At 36.9% G+C, this 20,436-nt stretch overlaps 1 protein-coding gene across 2 annotated transcripts in view; it reads left to right on the top strand.

The window, feature by feature from the left end:
- The window catches only part of LOC124361803 (tensin-1-like), an 887,387-nt gene extending 874,886 nt beyond the window's left edge, over window positions 1-12,501 (top strand). Inside the window, exons 8-9 of one of the 2 annotated variants that reach the window (XM_046815784.1) lie at window positions 10,284-10,455; window positions 11,896-12,501. In XM_046815784.1, the coding sequence (XP_046671740.1) occupies window positions 10,284-10,455; window positions 11,896-12,105 (382 nt within the window). In that variant the 3' untranslated portion in view covers window positions 12,106-12,501. Of the gene's footprint in view, window positions 1-10,055; window positions 10,247-10,283; window positions 10,456-11,895 lie in introns of those variants that run through there. The other variant, XM_046815783.1, reaches the window with a different exon arrangement.
- Window positions 12,502-20,436: the final 7,935 nt, after the last annotated feature.

The following is a 20,436-nucleotide window of genomic DNA, read 5'->3' as shown; positions in this document are numbered from 1 at the left end:
GGTACAGTACTCAAGTTGCTAAAACAGTCACACAACAATGTAATATTATTTTTTAATTTAAATAAATAAATAACGAATTAAAACAGGTATATAACAAATCAATAAATAACAAGTAAAACATAGCCTCAAAAATTACAATACCGAATTATATAACATTGACACATTTTCTAATGTAGTCTGTATATATAAAAAACATATGACATTAACATTTAAAATCCAATCATTAAAATAAATAGGTTATATGTAGAAACTAATAGTTCCACAGTAAAAAAAATCTTTTAATGAATAAAATGGATTTGCATAATAGTTTTGTTTAATCTATAAATCTATAAAAATATAATCTTAGGATCTGGACAGATTTTTTCTACTATTTCTGGTGTTATGTATACACTATTTCTGTCACTCAGATATGTTCTTCATAGGTTGGGGGGACTAGGGATGTTCGAGAATATAGAGTATAATAAAAAATATACATAAGTTAGATATAGTTTGATAATTTTTTATTATTAGCAATAAAAATTGGTTGTACAGTTAATTTGTACAGTTGTCAATATGTTTCAAACACGTGCACAATAATTAACCTAACATTTTTTGTATCACCAGTTCCACTCGATGCAGTCGACTGATCAGTCGACTAGTGCGGATGGCTTTATCTTAACAGGAGTCTATAGTGGGGTGCGTGTTGTGGCTTGCCGTCCGGTGTGCATGAAAGCATATGTTAACATTCAAATCAATAATTTAATAACTATAACTTATAATACTCGAGCTTTTACGTTAAATTACACTGGAAAACTTGTTAGTGAAATTTACCTATTATTGGATTTTTTTGTCTGGTATCACGTCAAAGACATGTTTGATAAGTGCGGGAAGTGCGATCTAAAAGATATCACATATCCAAAGGACTGGGATGGTTTCGAAGTGCCCAACAGACATGTAATATTATGTTTCACTTGAAATGTCTAAATCCCGGCTACGCAGAATCGGGGGAAAGAAGGTTACGCGTAAAAATGCTAAATGTGACGGTTGTTTATCAAGACACATCATCGACCGCTAGTCAGGTGCGTGACGATCGCGAGTTTTAACCTGACTTCAGTAATGGATGCCATCGCGCCTTCAGGAAGGAAACACAAAGAACAATTGGAGCCGAGTTCATTCAGTCGCAGTTATCCACGGTCCAAACTGATGTGAAAGAGTAAAGGCTAAGTGTCCGTGTGGTCCTTGCTGAAAACGCAACTTGATGAAACGACTGTAAAGAGACAGACCTAAATTGTGTTTAGTAATAAATAAGCTGGAAACCGAAAACAAGGAACCTAAAAGTCCAATTAGCCGCCCTAAACTCATAAACGCGATATCCAAAGTTGTGCGATATCCAAACATTAGTCGTAAGAATAATCTTTGATCACGGTATACCGGTGACGCCTCGGGAGGACTGTTTGGCGATCTTGGACTCTATGGCACGAGCTCTGGAGCCTACCGTTTCCGCATCCCAGATATCTCTGTAGCGCAATCGTCTATCCTCAAGGGAAGGCGACTCAAGACCTCGCCTGTCATAGTGGTCAGCTTCACGGGCTGTCCAAGCTGTTTGGCTGGAGGCGAGAAGAAGAGTGAAGAAAACTGTCTGCCAGGGACCTGCATCCCACATCGTTTCCTGACCACCAGGTATATATGAACGACCATCTAACTACAGTCTCACACCAGAGCCATATTTAATGGGGCGCGTGAAACTCATAAAAGCAGGCAAGTTGTCATCAGTGGACCATTGACGGATGAATTCTCGCGAAGAAACATGAAGGGGGGAAAAACCCTTTTCGCATCCTACATCAACAACCATCTGGATGAATTGATAGCAGCATCCTACTCAGCAGCTACCAAATCCGTACCGAAACCCGATAACCCCCTACCAGTCTAATGTAAGACGAGCTTACACCTACTATACGCTAAGTGGCACGCAACTTATTAAAAATGTAGACCTCAATTGATCCATAGGAGTTACATTAATTTGGTGATTTTCTATAAGTAGAATTTTATTTATCTGTTTTTTACTGAATTATACAATGAGTTTTCTTTTAAACTTAAGTATAATCTATTGCTATATATCCTTTCAATAAAAACTGTATGAGTTAATATTTGATTTTTGATTATTAGAAGTAAGTAACAATATAAGTAAGTTCTATTTATAAGGTAATATTCTTCTGTTGCATTTTTCAATACGCATATAAAAGCGTACATATGCGTTTGCGTTTTGTTATATATATTGAAGGGCAGTAGCTCTCAAAAAGTATGCTTAAGTAAATACAGTTGCAAACTCAGAAAAATGTTTTTCTGTTTAAGCTTAATACAAGTCATGTATTTATTTTGTTAGTATGTAGATACATATATTATATCGAATGTTTCATTATTTTTGTGAAATAGGCGCGGTGTGTCTATTTTATCTGGGGACGTATTGTTGTGAAAATGTCCTAGAATTAAAATTTGTAGAAGCTCAGTTGGTTTTAGTTTTATTTCCATATCTCATGTGAGAGATTTTTTGTTTTGTACAAAAGCATAGTAAAATAATTATAGTATGAGATAAAAAACAAGAAACATTAAAGAACTATTTCGTATTTATTGAATCAGATATCGAGAGAAACCACTTTTCTAAATTTGGATAGGAATTTGTAGGTAAGTATTAATGTTAGACAAGACAATTCAAACATAAAGATTGTTTTTATGGACTAATCAACTTAATTAGTTTAATACGTTTAATTTGCCAGTTCATATGTGTGTGAGCGCCCGCGAGTGTGAATGAGAGTGTGTATGTGCATGTGTGCGTGTGTGTGTGTGTGTGTGCATGTGCGTGTGTGTTTGTGTGTGTGCAAGTGTGCGTGCGTGTGAGTGTGTGTCCACGCGAGCGCATGCATGTATACAATCCAATCTCTGTGTAAAGTTCTGCAAGTCATACTTTCCTTTTTAATAATTTACTTTGTCCTTAATATATAGTTAAAAGTCATTACTTATAAGGAATAATAAACTGAGGTATGTACTGTTATTATCTTATCATTATACATTAAAAGTAAATTGATTACCGATATGCATGTACTTAATCATCTATGTTGCTCTCAAATTACAAATTATAAATTTTATCCCACGATAGTATGTATGTATGTATGTAGGCATAGAATGATATAATGATCTAAATTTAGGCCTGTTATTTATAATTATGTTGCTTATCATACGTCTGATAAACGGACTGAGATAGAATGGATTTTTCATGATAATTTCCACATGTTTTGTCATTAAGTCTCATATGTACTATTTGCTCCCTTTACTGGAATGTTTTCTAGTTATATAATTAGTATTTACAAAGTGTTATGTAACTAGATGTATAAAAAAAGACAATTGTTAAATGGCATCATTTAACCACGAACCGGAATTCTAAGATCTAATCTAAATCCACAGAGTAATTCTAAATATTAAAAATAAAATTTTTATACAAGCTTTTGTTCTTAGAGATGTGTTTTCAAACACAAGCTATACCACCTAAAATATAATACCATATATGTGATTTCAGCCTACATATGCCATTGTTAGATACATAACTTTACAATTAATTAGAGATTTATATTTCAATCGCCAAATGATTATCTATAATATAATCCTAACACCGGACGGCGGCATCGAAATAACAGAATGATTCTAGAGGACGATCCCCTCGACGAGCCGATAATTAAAATTGAAACTTGTTCGGATATCAACAATTTTAAAAATTCAGACATATTTCAAGCGGTCCACTAGTAACCGCGGAACCACATTTCAATATATTACACCAAAATATTCGAAGTTACAATAAAAATATAGATGAATTTTTAATTTTATTGGATAGTTTAAAATTAAATTCAACTGCATAGTCTTAACAGAAGCATGGCTTGATAACGAAAGTGAACTAATGCATTTGAATGGGTTCAAATTATTTAGATCCTACAACAACATTAATCGATCAGATGGGCTTGTTATCTATATAGATAGTGCGTTATCGGTGTCTTGCAGTGAGCTGAGACTTGGAGGGGTGGCCACCGCCTTATCTCTTGACTTCAATTGGGCCGGTCTCCCTTGTCAATTATTGGCTATTTACCGCAGTCCTAATTCAAACATTGTCCTCTTTAATGACGCCTTGGATGAGTACTAAAATATCAACAGAAACAAAACTTTGTTTCTTAGTAGGGGATATTAATTGTGATATTCTTAATATTAATTCGGAATTCACAGGAAAGAACGGTACATGGATATTCTGAGCGATGCAGGTTTCGTGGGGTGTATAGATAGAGTAACGCGACCGTCTAGTATCACTTGTATCGATCACATTTTTGTAAAATTTCATAATTTGAGTCAAATTAATTCTATAATTCTAGAAACTACAGTGACTGATCAACTATCCAGTATTGGCCCAGCTATATTTACAAAAACATAACACACTACTCAATTGCCTGAACCGTTTTTTATAATACGTATGACTGGGTAAATATTGGCAAAGATCTTTTGGACACAAATTGGGAACCTGTTTTAGAGAGCAATTGTGTTAATGCTTTCTGTTGATACATTTATTGATATTCTGCGCTCGGTTATTAATCGTAATTCTAGAAAAGTAAAGATAAAACGCAAAAAATAAAAAAATTAAAACCATGGATAACTATGGGTTTGTTAAAATCTATTCGATATAGGGATAAACTCAGTAGATCATTAATAAAAGAGCCATTTAAATACTCAACTGCGAAATAAATTTATTCGGTTACCGTAACACGTTACACTCGACGATAAAGCGAGCTAAATTTGTTTATTACAATAATAAAAATTGCTGAAACTGCAGGTAACATGAAAAAGTTCTGGTCCGTGGTTAATGAGGTGGCTGGTAGCAGGACATCTGATAAGGAGCGATTTCCTGTTGAGGCATTCTGTGATCGGGGAAAACTCTGATACATCGCCATCTGTGGAAAATGTCTGCGATTCATTTAATAACTTTTTTTGCCTCTGTGGGAACCGATGCTGGCGGAGCTTTGCACCCCAGCGACCCTGCGGTGGTGGACGACGCGGACCACGCCGCGAGTGCTGTGTTTGATTTCCGCCCGGTTACACGGCAGGAAATTTTTAATATAGTGGCTGGTCTAAGAGGAAGCTCTTCACCAGGATGGGATAACATTCCTACAAAATTAATTAAAGATAATATTCAAGCACTCTCGGAACCCCTTTATCATATCATTAACTGTAGTATTTAGAACAGGAGAATTCCCTAATGCGTTTTTTTTAAAGTTGCCAAAGTTGTTTCCCATTTATAAGTCAGGTGTTATAAATCAGCCAATGAATAATTTTAAGGCCGATCTCTTTGCTTGCTGTTGTATCAAAGCTACTTGAAAAATGTATCAAAGTCCAATTGATGAATTATCTAGAGATGAATTTATTCCTTTCAAATAACCAATATGGCTTTAGGAGTGGTAAAAATACATCAGATGCTCTCTATGACATAACTAAATTCATATCGTCAGAAATTGGTTTCTAAAAAGCGAGTCCTGGTCACCTTTCTTGATCTTGCTAAAGCTTTTGACTCTTTAGATAGGCGGAAACTACTATCAAAATTAGAATATGCTGGAGTAAAAAACGTAACGCTCAATTGGTTTGTCAGTTTTATTTTAATAATCGCCAGCAATTTGTTTCAATTAATGGAGTTAAGAGTAGCCAAACAAATGTGGACTACGGAGTGGTGCAGGGGAAGCACCCTTGGGCCATTGTTGTTCTTAGTCTATATAAATAATATAACAAAAATTGACATAAATAGTAAGTTGTTTCTGTTTGCTGATGACACAGCTGTGGTGTCATCTGGCAGTACGTGGGAGGAGGCATTTGAACAAGCTTCCTTAGATCTGTCAAAAATAAAAAATTGGTGTGATCACAATACTCTGACTATTAACTTAACAAAAACAAAATATTTACCATTTGTTTCTAGAATAGATTTTAATCCGGGTCAGAGAGATGCCTCAAACTGCACTCCTGCGGTGATTCCTTACTCCGAGTCCTGCGGTTGTGGTATCATTGGTCCGTGTGGACCAATACAACTATTTGGGAGTAATTTTTGACACTAAATTGAATTGGGTACCTCAAATCCATTACGTGAAGAAAAAAGTTAGAAAGTTGTTATTTGCATTTAATCAGCTTAGCGCGGTAATGAGTGGGGATCGTATTAGGTCAGTTTATTTTGCCTACGTGCAGTCGGTTTCTGCAGTATGGTATTCTCGCGTGGGGAGGAGTGTCGTCTGCTGTACTGGAACCACTTTGCGGTCACACAAAGAAGTATATTAAAGATCATTTTGAGGAAAAGCCGCAGATATCCTTCTAATCTGTTATATAATGAGTTTCCTGTTTTTTAAGTGTAAGGCAATTATATATAAAATCTCTTTTTACTGCATATACAAAAATACAAAGATTTTATTTTTATAGCGCTTCACCACAACTATACTACCAGAAATAGAATACAGTTTGGATATCAGATACCAAGACCAAATTGTTGCATAGAAAAATTTAACTTCTTTTTTACATAGCTCATGGTGCTTTATAAAAAATCTACCAGAGCACATATTGGAGGAGAGGTGGAAGTGTAGTCGAGTACAAGCGTAGGTGGGTCTGTGGTTGCTCAGCCTGGGTGATGATGCTGCTGCAGAGGCACTGATCGTTCCAGTTACCAATAAATATTACGAAGAAGCCTGTTTAATAGCAAAATTATTTGGGAATTTTGTGTAAGTAGGAATTATTATTGTGGGATGTGGTTTGGTGGTGCTGTTGGATTGTTTCCATCCATCTAATAGTAATATGGTGGTTAAGCGGGTGCCTAAACTGTATAGAGATGGGTGTTGTGTGTGTGTGTGTGTGTGTGGTGTGTGTGTGTGTGTGTGTGTGTGTGTGTGTGTGTGTGTGTGTGTGTGTGTGTGTGTGTGTGTGTGTGTGTGTGTGTGTGTGTGTGTGTGTGTGTGTGTGGTGTGTGTGTGTGTTGTGTGTGTGTGTGTGTGTGTGTGTGTGTGTGTGTGTGTGTGTGTGTGTGTGTGTGTGTGTGATGTGTGTGTGTGTGTGTGTGTGTGTGTGTGTGTGGTGTGTGTGTGTGTGTGTGTGTGTGTGTGGTGTGTGTGTGTGTGAGTGTGTGTGTGTGATGTGTGTGTGTGTGTGTGTGTGTGTGTGTGTGTGTGTGTGTGTGTGTGTGTGTGTGTGTGTGTGTGTGTGTGTGGTGTGTGTGTGTGTGTGTGTGTGTGTGTTGTGTGGTGTGTGTGTGTGTGTGTGTGTGTGTGTGTGTGTGTGTGTGTGTGTGTGTGTGTGTGTGTGGTGTGTGTGTGTGTGTGTGTGTGTGTGTGTGTGTGTGTGTGTGTGTGTGTGTGTGTGGTGTGTGTGTGTGTGTGTGTGTGTGTGTGTGTGTGTGTGTGTGTGTGTGGTGTGTGTGTGTGTGTGTGTGTGTGTGTGTGTGTGTGTGGTGTGTGTGTGTGGTGTGTGTGTGTGTGTGTGTGTGTGTGTGTGTGTGTGTGTGTGTGTGTGTGTGTGTTGTGTGTGTGTGTGTGTGTGTGTGTGTGTGTGGGTGTGTGTGTATGCGTATCATGTATGTAAGTATATGTATATACAATTTTTACAACAATGTATTTTGTACTACTTAAACAGATTCTTTGGTAAATCTTTAGGTTAAAGTATGGTACACAATTACAATTACGATTACAATTAAGAACAATTAAGTACAATTAAGAAAAGACTGATTGATGGACTCTTCCCCTTACACAGACCTATAGTCTATATGGGGAATTATTCATTTAAATTATGGAAATGTATATTTTATTGTTTTATGTGTATGAATAAAAAGATTTTGATTTGATTTGTATAATATAAATATATGATAATATTGTTCTGATCAATTAAAAAATATTGAAAATTTAAAGTATTAGATTAAGTTGAAAATCAGTTTTAAGAACACTTGATGTATGAATGTTTCAACCACTTTACTGTTCCAGGGAGATTACACTAGAAATACTGGGACAGGAGCCTGTAGGAGCATTCATGGTCAGGGAGAGCACAAGCAAACCGGGCTGCTTTGCATGAATGATTCAACCACTTTACTGTTCCAGGGAGATTACACTAGAAGTACTGGGACAGGAGCCTGTAGGAGCATTCATGGTCAGAGCACAAGCAAACCAGGCTGCTTTGCATGAATGATTCAACCACTTTACTGTTCCAGGGAGATTACACTAGAAGTACTGGGACAGGAGCCTGTAGGAGCATTCATGGTCAGGGAGAGCACAAGCAAACCGGCTGCTTTGCATGAATGATTCAACCACTTTACTGTTCCAGGGAGATTACACTAGAAGTACTGGGACAGGAGCCTGTAGGAGCATTCATGGTCAGGGAGAGCACAAGCAAACCGGGCTGCTTTGCATGAATGATTCAACCACTTTACTGTTCCAGGGAGATTACACTAGAAGTACTGGGACAGGAACCTGTAGGAGCATTCATGGTCAGGGAGAGCACAAGCAAACCGGGCTGCTTTGCATGAATGATTCAACCACTTTACTGTTCCAGGGAGATTACACTAGAAGTACTGGGACAGGAGCCTGTAGGAGCATTCATGGTCAGGGAGAGCACAAGCAAACCGGGCTGCTTTGCATGAATGATTCAACCACTTTACTGTTCCAGGGAGATTACACTAGAAGTACTGGGACAGGAGCCTGTAGGAGCATTTATAATCTGGGAGAGCACAAGCAAACCGGGCTGCTTTGCATGAATGTTTCAACCACTTTACTGTTCCAGGGAGATTACACTAGAAGTACTGGGACAGGAGCCTGTAGGAGCATTCATGGTCAGGGAGAGCACAAGCAAACCGGGCTGCTTCGCATGTATGTTTCAACCACTTTACTGTTCCAGGGAGATTACACTAGAAGTACTGGGACAGGAGCCTGTAGGAGCATTCATGGTCTGGGAGAGCACAAGCAAACCGGGCTGCTTCGCATGTATGTTTCAACCACTTTACTGTTCCAGGGAGATTACACTAGAAGTACTGGGACAGGAGCCTGTAGGAGCATTCATGGTCAGGGAGAGCACAAGCAAACCGGACTGCTTCGCATGTATGTTTCAACCACTTTACTGTTCCAGGGGATTACACTAGAAGTACTGGGACAGGAGCCTGTAGGAGCATTCATGGTCAGGGAGAGCACAAGCAAACCGGGCTGCTTCGCATGAATGATTCAACAATTTTACTGTTCCAGTGAGATTACACTAGAAGTACTGGGACAGGAGCCTGTAGGAGCATTCATGGTCAGGGAGAGCATAAGCAAACCGGGCTGCTTTGCATGAATTATTCAACCACTTTACTGTTCCAGGGAGATTACACTAGAAGTACTGGGACAGGAGCCTGTAGGAGCATTCATGGTCAGCGAGATCACAAGCAAACCGGGCTGCTTCGCATGAATGATTCAACAATTTTACTGTTCCAGTGAGATTATACTAGAAGTACTGGGACAGGAGCCTGTAGGAGCATTCATGGTCAGGGAGAGCATAAGCAAACCGGGCTGCTTTGCATGAATTATTCAACCACTTTACTGTTCCAGGGAGATTACACTAGAAGTACTGGGACAGGAGCCTGTAGGAGCATTTATAATCTGGGAGAGCTCAAGCAAACCGGGCTGCTTCGCATGAATGCTTCAACCATTTTACTGTTCCAGAGAGATTACACTAGAAGTACTGGGACAGGAGCCTGTAGGAGCATTCATGGTCAGGGAGAGCACAAGCAAACCGGGCTGCTTTGCATGAATGATTCAACCACTTTACTGTTCCAGGGAGATTACACTAGAAGTACTGGGACAGGAGCCTGTAGGAGCATTCATGGTCAGGGAGAGCACAAGCAAACCAGGCTGCTTTGCATGAATGATTCAACCACTTTACTGTTCCAGGGAGATTACACTAGAAGTACTGGGACAGGAGCCTGTAGGAGCGTTCATGGTCAGGGAGAGCACAAGCAAACCGGGCTGCTTCGCATGAATGATTCAACCACTTTACTGTTCCAGGGAGATTACACTAGAAGTACTGGGACAGGAGCCTGTGGGAGCGTTCATGGTCAGGGAGAGCACAAGCAAACCGGGCTGCTTCGCATGAATTTTTCAACCATTTTACTGTTCCAGGGAGATTACACTAGAAGTACTGGGACAGGAGCCTGTGGGAGCGTTCATGGTCAGGGAGAGCACAAGCAAACCGGGCTGCTTCGCATGAATGATTCAACCACTTTACTGTTCCAGGGAGATTACACTAGAAGTACTGGGACAGGAGCCTGTGGGAGCGTTCATGGTCAGGGAGAGCACAAGCAAACCGGGCTGCTTCGCTCTGTCACTCAGGGTTCCCAGAGAGTTCCAGCCACTCGGCATCGCTCACTACCTTATTCTTAGGACAAATAAAGGCTATAAAATTAAGGTAAATAGACATAGTACTATTTATGCACCAACGTCAAGGTACACAATTGAAGAATACAACTACGTACTACCAACATAAATTAACATAATGCACAAAACCAACAAAATCATCATGGCACATTGCATCGAATTTATATAAATTTATTTTTATTAACATAATTGCCACAGGTGCCTTACAAGCACAATGCTTTTGCAAAGACTCGTAAATTATTACAAATTGTATACTAAACTAATTAAACTAAATTTATAATACACCAATACACAACAAATTGTACAGTTATTTTTTCTTGGTTCACTTTTATGTAAAGAAGATCTGAAGGAAAAGAAAACCATTCTGAAAAGAGAAGGTAGAGGAAGTATTTGTAAATCTCTAAAGTGCTTCCAACATGTATCACGAAAAGGAGCCGAGTTGATCTGTCTTACCATTTTCTTTTGTATAAAAAACACTTTTTCAGAGGGAGGTGAATTTCCCCAGAAGATCGTCCATACGATAGACGAGAATGGGCATAGGCAAAGTAAACCTGTTTGAGAGTGTGTTTGTCAACAACAAGTGAAAGATTGAGAAGGGCAAAGAACGCTTTACTAAGTTTTGTCAGTAACTCATTGATGTGGTGGTGCCAAGTTAGACATGAGTCTAGTTTGATTCCCAGAAATTTGTTTGTTGGTACTAAGTTGAAATCTGCTGGGAAAAAAGAGGAACACTATAAATACCAACAATTGCTCTGGATACCTATGAAATATGATTTGTCTTTGGTTTCTGACGGAACCAATATATACCATATTAATTATCAATTAATTACAGTTTACAGACATAATATGGATTTAAATAATTTATATGAACAAAATTTGTTCTCCCACTTTGCTACTAATTTTCTTCTTTTATACACCTGTAACAGAGTTTATATGCTCCACCTCGGCTTGTGAAACATTTCATTTTGTGTAAATTCTAATTTTATGACTATTATGCACCCATATGACACAAAAACGTAGAATTTGTAGTATTGAATGAAAATGTTCATAAGTTCAATCGTCTTTGTTTTACGTAGCTCAGTTTTAGTGATAAAGAATGTAACACATTAAGAAACAGCACTGTTAAATACTTTAGCCATGTCCATTGTTAATATTTACTGCTGTTCCTTAAGCTACTAGTAAACCTGTTCCATCATTTACTGCTCAGATTAATCGAACATTACCTCTATTAGGATAGCAAGACAATTTTTTCCTCATTGTTGTATGCTGTTTCTAGGAAGACAAACAATAAAAATTTAACAAAAATTATTATTATTTTTATATTATATAAAATATAATATTTGTTCTGGGATAACAAATATCGAAATGCTTCCTTTAATTCTCTTTTAACTTTAGATAAAGTTTATAACCAATTTCTAGTATTCTATCAGGATTCTAAACTATACTGAGCATGACGTGTGTTCATGTGTAGGGGTTCACAAAAGAGTTCTCCACACTGACTGCACTGATAACTCACCACTCCGTGATGCCCGAGCTGTTGCCGTGTCCGCTGTCGCTGAGTCGGTACAACCCGAGCTTCGTCAAGTCCGACTCAAACAGAGACTTTGCCGACATCGACTCCGACCCTGACTACAATACTCTGGCCGACTTCCGCAAGATGATGGCAGACCTCAATGTTTAGTGTTGTCACAGTGAAGAACTATATAACTATTTTTTAGTTTAATTTCTTATGAACCAAAGTCTACGACTGGAAGATCTATCGGAAAACGTTCAATTAATTGTTCTTTTAACCACAGTTTATAAGTCCGTAATTTTTATTGGTTATCGGTGAGAGCTAATAACTACAGTTTTGACAATTTACAGTAATTAATAAACGTAACATTTTTTTTTTTGTAAATGTTCATCGCTATTTATGGGTGATGTACGTAAATTACGTTGATGTAGTATGTGTTTAAACACGTTATTTCACTTGTTTCGCTTTACAATGCTTGTTAAATGTTGGCTGTGTATACTTGAAACTGAAGCTGCTATGTTACACTTCCTATTTACTAAGGAGTAAGTGTTTTTTGTTTTGTTTTCTACTACTTCTGACATTTTTATCTCATATCGAGTAGATTTTTTTACTGCTGTTAGTTAAGTGTGTCCATGTAATATAAACTGACCAAATCGAGACACTAGAGTTATGTTTTATTACAGTAGAACCTCGGTTAACCGAGGTAATTGGGACCGAGGGTACCTCGGATACGGCGAACCTCGGATAACACGGAACGTAACCTAAAAATCGTTACCGGGGCTAAAAATAGCTCAAGATATACTAAAACATGAACAAAAGTTATTAACTGAACTGTTGTTTAGTTTATTAGTACAAGAAATGTTATTAGTACGCAATAAAACGTGAGAGGAAACGGTAACACTCCACAATACTAAACACTGTTTTTAATATAACACTCAATTTATTGCACAACTGAATACGTATGATATAGGCTACACAATGTACAGAAGTTTAGTTACAGTACAGTATTCCTGTTTACAAAATTAAATCAAAGAAATGAAAATTAATTTACTGTACATTGTACAAAAATAAACAAAGTAAGCTAATCTTTTTTCCCAAAGAAATCAGTTATTGTTTTTTGACTTAGATTAGAGGATCTTAGGCTAGCCGCCCTGTTGCGCCAGCGTCGCAGCCCAAACTAAATCGTTTGTTGTTGCGGTTTCTTGTTGTTCAATGTATGCCAGTGCTCCCTCGATCGTTCTTAGACCTTCTGTATGTGATATTTTCTCAGTCGCCCCCATCAGGTTCATCGCTGTAAAAAAAAACTTTTGTTTTACGTAACCGTAACGCAATCAAAAGGCAGCAGTTGGAATTGGTATGAAATTAGTTTTGGATTGATGAATGGGCAACATTTAACTAAAGTGTAACAAATATATACTGTAGTTGTGTTAAAAAATTGATGTTGGATTATGTTTTTTATGTTAAAATTTTGCATAAATAAAAAATCAAAAACTTACTTGTCATCATCTTCTGGTTGGTTGAGCATCTGGATAATCACGTCATCAGTTAGGGCCTGATCCTCATCTCCATTGATCCATTCACTGATGTCCTCTGCACTGATGGGCTCAGCCACTGGAAGGTGGTTACAAAGATTCACAAGCTCTTCATTTTCAGGAGGACATGCTCTTGGCTGGTTTTCAGGAGCAGCTGTCTCTGGCGGCTTGCCTTTTCAATTCCGAAAAGTTTGCGCCATGACCTTCTTTATAGTGTCCTCCCTAACGTTATCCCAAGCTTTCTGACACCCAGTAGACAACATCTTTCATTGTGATTAACTTGAGAGCATCAGTGACACCCAGCCCGTCCTCTAGCTTCTCCAGTAGATTTCTAAGCAGCCTCTTTTTGTAGTTTCGCTTAAAAGTTTCTAGAACTCCCTGGTCTAGAGGCTGGATGAGGGCAGTAACGTTTGGAGGCAAAAATAAGGCTCTAATGCCATCGCTGACTAGCTCATCAGCATCTGGATGGGACGAAAGCGTTGTCAAGAATAAGAAGGGCCTTGCGAGGGAGTTTTTTGTTCTCCAAGAAAGCTTCAACGACTGGAACGAATTCCTCAAAAAACCATTGTTTGAAAATCCGCGAGTCCATCCATGCGTTTTTCTGGTTTGTGTATGTGCTGGGAAATGTGTCCACATTAGTATTTTTAAAAGCACGTGGCTTTTTATACTTGCCTAATTACAACTGGTTTGAGTTTCAAACTTCCTGCAGCATTGGCACATCCTAAAACTGTAACTCGATCTTTAGATTTCTTATACCCAGGAGCTGATGTTTCCTGCTGACTGGCTAAAGTTTTTTGAGGGCAACATTCTGAAGTTAAGGCCTGTCTCATCACAGTTGAATATTTGATCGGATGTAAGACCCTCACTCAAAATCAATTTTCTTATTTTTTTCTTCAAAAACTGTCACATCAGTTTCATTACCTGAAAGTTTTTCCCCAGATATATTAAGTTGCCGCACTCCATAACGGTTCTTTTCCATCGCATTAACCACCCGGAACTAGCGGTAAAAGGTTCATCGCCATCGCCAAAAGATTTATGGAAATCTAGCGCTTTTGCCTGCAAAATAGGCCCAACTTATTGGACTTCCCCTTGCTCTCATTTCCGAAAACCATAAGAATAAAGCCTCGGAAGTTTTTTCATACTCACACTTTTTTAAACGTTTTTCTCTCGTCTGAATTGCAATTGGAATTTAAGCTCTGAGCACCCCATTTTTCTAACTCAGCCCTCTTCCTCCTCCAATCTCCGACGGTAACCTCACCAACACCCAAGTCTTTAAGCGACTGTTCTTATTGACTCACCATTGTCCAGACGACGAATCGCATTTAGTTTTAGTCTCTAAGGACACAACAACGACACGTTTTGCGTTTAGCACTCATTTACACCTACTGTAACTGCACTTAAACACACAATAAAAAAACAGTGATAGACACTTGACTTGTAAAAGTAAACAAAGGACTGCCACTGAGAACGAAATGGCGTCTTCGGGCAGACCGATGATGCACGAACGAACACATCCGAGCTGAAGCTGTACACCAGGACAGCCCACTAGATGCGCAATAAGCTACGGAGTCGAATCGGGGTGGTGGGGAGAGCGAGTGGCTCAGGTCGCGTCTCGGCATTGAAACAAGTTCGCATTGGTCCCGGCGGCGAGGCGGTGTCGGGTTACAACACCTGCAGCTGCTCTGGCGACGGTGTCGGGTGACAGTGCCGTATGCATTCGGCAAAGATAAGCGCTAAGCTACGCAAATATTTGGCCGAGGAAACACAACAGTTGCCAACAATTTACTGTACAGTAGTTTTTAACGCATTGCAGGCTAGCGTGCGTATTGCGATAAAAGGAGCACCCAAACGCTCATTACTGTACGTAGTTTGTGCGTGTTTCTTTTGCTTTTTAAATAAAAAAAATCGTCCGAGGACGGCCTCGGTTAACCCGGAGTCTCGGTTAAGCGAGGCTCGGTTAACCGAGGTTCTACTGTAATACATTTTCAAAGTTGCCTAGTCTTGTATAGATATCGCTGCAGTGTAAATAAACCACTTATATATTGATTTATATACGTTTATAGCGTGTGATTTAATACGAAAAGAGCCTTATGATAAAATATTTTTAAATGAATAAAGGTCATAGACTACTTCTACTTATATGGTTAACAATATCTCAGTTAAAAAGAATATTGCCCCTCTATGTAATTTTAATTCACAAAATAGGTAGACAAAGTTTTTATTTTGCTGATGTCGCTTAAATGGAATTTAAGTGTGTATAATTTATTAATTGTGTACTTTACAAAATCTAAGTGTTCACTTTTCTTCAAATGCAACTCCTTACATACTATTTTTATTTGTTTGTCAAGCGGTGTAATAAACACTAAGTGTTTGTGATTGTAAGATAAAATGTCTGATTGTTCATTGTTGTAGATAGGTTACAAGTCAGTTCATGATTATTGACGATTGGTTGTTGAATTTATTGATTTCACAGAAAATGTTCCGGCCATCATTGTTGGCAGATCTTCAATCAGTGAAATTCCATGTATTGCAATTGTCAAACTATCTCATGAATGAGAACTACAGTGGCCGATAATTACCTAATTAATTTACTGTCCTAAACATTCATAAGAGAATTGAACATTCATGTGTATAATTGAAAGATTGATGCATTAGCATTTCACTGTATACTATGTGACAAATTGAAAGACCAATACATAGCACTATGGTTAGCTAATATCTCTTAATTTGCCAATTATGAGATGGTTTAGGAATTTTAGAGTATAGCTGTGGGCGATTTTTATCCTTGGGCACTACAAAAACAGTTTATATTTTTCAAGATTGCCAATATACATTCTCAGGACAATGAAAATGGTACTTAATTTCTGCTTCAACAGTCAGAACAGTTGTATGTAGTACTTTTTGGATTGAAACTCTGATCCCCTTCTGAATGACAGAAATAATTTTTATCCGAACTGCAAATTTGAACATTCATAACTCGGAAATGTCTGAACCGATTAAGACCAAATTCTTGTACAATATACGAGTAGTTACAAGTGTACAAAAAGATATATAAACATTGTACATGTCAGCATAAACTAAATATTCTGTCTATGAGTTCAGAAATCCATGTACAGAGTTAAGAAGGAATCGGAGATTAAATCCAAGTTGCCTTCAAAACTACTCAGACTATAAACATCTTTAATAAAAAAATTCTTCGTTTGCTTTTGCAACAATAGATGTCAAACACCATTTAGCTGGTTTGAGGTTTCAAACTAGTCTAATTTTGAACAGCTTTATTCAGTACAACTGTAGCAAAGAGGATACTTTTTCATTTTTACAACTTCATATATTGCCACTTTTAAGACCCAGCTGTAGCGACACCGCCTTGAATTTTTCCCCATAAGAAGAATGTGAAATCTTATGCACCATTACACCGTTATTTTCCATCAAAACATTATGGAACATGTCTTGTTTTAAAGATATAATTATTAATATGCATCCAAACGCTTTATTTCCACAATGAATTACAAAAAAGTAAAAAAAATTGTTTTGAATAACCAGTAAAAAATATTAAAAAAATGTAAAAAAGCGTTTTAATATTATACTTTTAAAATGAGATATTATACCTAAAAGTGCATGACGCTTAACATTGTTCTTAAAGGGTTGCAATCAAGATGGCTGCCAGTACAGCCAGTTCTGAGAGGCAAGTGCCTCATTGTGTCCATCATCAAGTTTGTCTCATTATGCATCATTAGGAATGGCAAGCAATGAAAAAGCAGAATGCATTGAAATAAAGAAGGCAGGCTTAAATGTTATAGATAACTGTGCTAAGGTCTGTTAAAATTTAGTGATATAACAAATTGCAATGGCTCTGCTGCACATTGTCTATTGAAGGCTAACAATGCCAAGTGGAACAAAAGGATCTGTGTGTATCTCTGCATTCTATTGCACCAATGTGCTAAGTTTGGTCACAATAGTTACACATTGTTTAGTGAAGGCTATTGTTGCCAATTGGGACTTTAAGGGCCTATGTGCTATTATCGCTAAGTTGTGCTAAAATCACGGATGTCACCAATCACAGTGGCACTAGCTACACATTGCCTAAAGCAGGCTAACAATGCTAAGTGGAACAAAAGGATCTATGTGTACCTGAGCGTACTGGTCTAATAAAATTCTGGAGAATGTCACCTAAACATTCATAGTTGCCTGCCATATCTTTCTCAGAAAACATCATTTTTGCAAATGGCTAATTGCCCACGTTTAAGATGGTGAATCAATTTTTGGTTGGCATATTTTTTATTGAAAGAAATTTGTCGTCCTAGACCACGTTCCTATGAGACGCTATTTCTAAAAAACTGGAAATTATTTTTCCACAAGGACTTGTAGGAATTTAAAGCAGAATTTTGGAATATATTAAAATCTGAACCAAAGAAATACAGTTGAAGATAAGGATATGAACTTTTTACAGTACAATGAAAGATGACTTGAAGGAGAGGTTTTTTTTTTTTTTTATTTAAAAATATGTATTCCCTTAATAAAAAAGTGATTAATAACATGTCATTGTCGTAAAATATATCTAATAAAAAGACAAGTTATAAATAAATAACAAATGTTACTCCCTGAAGCTGTAACTTATTTTGAAAACTTCACATTTTTATCTTCAGCAATTTTTAAATTGGGCCTGAATTCCATGCTGTAACCCTTTGACTGCCATTCAACAGAAATCTATTGTTTATTTTGATCCCTTTAAATCAACAGATATCTGTTGATTTGGACCGCCCACTTAATATAATTTGTTATAGTACGTAAACAATTAAATACCAACGCGATTCATATACCATTGGAAAGGTAAAGATTTGCCGAACACAGCACTGGTTTTGTATATATACTGGACTAAATTTGAGACCTTCAGGTTGCTATCAAATTTTACAAAACCCAAAAACATTGTGAAAATCATCCCTTTTTTAGAAACATATACAAATTTTGATTTCTACTGACCACAAAAATACCTTAATTTTTCTCAAATTAAATATTGTAGTATTCTCCAGTTTCTTGTAAATAAAATGATAACAAATATAGTTAGGTTTATAATTATAACAATTTATGCAAATTCAAGTGTTTTTGACCACAAAAAACCACGCATCTTGTACTGCTTTCAGATTTTGCACTGAAACTAATTTATTTACCCAAAAAAATCAAACAAAACTATATGTTTTCTGAAACTAGACTAAATTCTTGACCTTAGGCTATCTTAGAATTTGAAATTTAAATACGGAACTAGATTTTCCAGCACACCTCCCCTCCCTTTTTAACAGACATATAAAAAAAATGTCCCCACTCACCGTAAAAAATTAAAATGATGTTATTTACCATAATTACTTATTATCATTGTATACTACTGTACATTGTGAACAAAATTATACCAATACTACAGTTAAGTTTGCATTAAAAAACAATTTTTTAAAACATTTTAGAAAAATAGTTTGGGATTACTGATGGCCGAGTGGTCTAAGACATTAGACTGAGTCTGAGTTGGAGATAGCGCAGGTTCAAATCCTGTATGTGATGTTGCATTTTTTATCAGTACCATCGACCTTGTACTGTATGGACTCTCCTCCTTATCTGTTTGATAAGATCCTGGCACAGGCAGTGGCCCATGAGGACTGGTAGAATAAGACTCAAACAGGGATTGGCCTCTCCTTTTTTTAAAAAAAAAAGCCTGCAAAACTGGCAAAAAAACAGCTTTAAGGAAAATACTAAGGGCAGTCGGAGGGTTAAATGCGTGTAATCCTTGAGGAGCGATCAACAGAAAAATTGTTTACTTTTTTGTCTTCAGGGATCTTATCTTATAAGGGTATGAATTGAAAATAAAAAAACGTGTTCCAAACCAAAAATTGATTGCACCACCTTTATACAACAAAATTCCAGCTCCAGTCTTTTGACTTCTTAACTGCTTCTTTTCGTGTGGAGTTGTCCACATGTGTCACAATGTGTACTATCCTCTACTGATGGCTATAGATCTGGCTAGGACACAGTTTGTTTCACTTTATACATGGTGTGATGTTTGTATATAGGTAGCTTTCTATGTTTATAATGGTTCAAATGATTTAAAATACAATAAAATGTTAAAATGAACAATTCAAGAAATAACCTGTGTTGCCATTTACTCGTAAGACTTTTGATGTTTATGCTAGAAAATTATTTAATTAGAAAATCAAAATTAATTTCAATTTATAGCGTATCAGAAAAGGGAAATCAAAGAAAGCTCTATAAATGTGGGTATATAGATGACCTACATTAACTTTTAATACAAATCTAATGAGAATATTTATTAAATGGCAACTTAATGTTGATTGTCTGGCTCGGAAGCTTACCAAATTAATGATTGGCTCAATTTTATTCACTGAAAAATCTGTATTTTAATCATTAATAGTAGATATTACTGAATATATCATTTACATTTTGTGATTTCTAACTGATCACTGTATTCGAGTTACATGAACACTTTTATTTTAAAAGTTAATAATTAAGATTTACTAGCAGCTTAAATGTGTACAAATAATGATTCATTAAATAATAAATACTATACTGTGCTAACTAACCGGTCAAATTATTTTGTCTAAAAACAAACAAGTTCCTTAGATCATGTATCCTAAAAATATCTTGTGAAAATGTAAAATAATAATGCTTTCAGTACTGGTTTTATACTAAAATCATTTATTAAAGTTTTATATTAATATTTGATTTTAGGTATTGTTCACTCTGCCTCATGAGTTTTTCCGACCTATTTCAATTTCTACGTTCTTTAACTGGAAACTGAGTGCTAATATATATTTTAATTATCTTTAGGTTACAGGAGCCTTACACTATGTGAAGATCGAGTAGGACCATAAAATAGATAATACTAGTCAATATTATCTGTGTTAGTTTTGTAATTACTAATTATTATAAATTGTTACTTTTGGAGTGAAACGTGTAACTCTGT

Source organism: Homalodisca vitripennis, chromosome 5, assembly GCF_021130785.1.
Source record: "Homalodisca vitripennis isolate AUS2020 chromosome 5, UT_GWSS_2.1, whole genome shotgun sequence".
In the NCBI taxonomy this organism is placed as follows: Eukaryota; Metazoa; Arthropoda; class Insecta; order Hemiptera; family Cicadellidae; genus Homalodisca; species Homalodisca vitripennis.
Note: the sequence above shows the minus strand (reverse complement) of the source record. Positions and strands in the feature narration are given on the sequence as shown.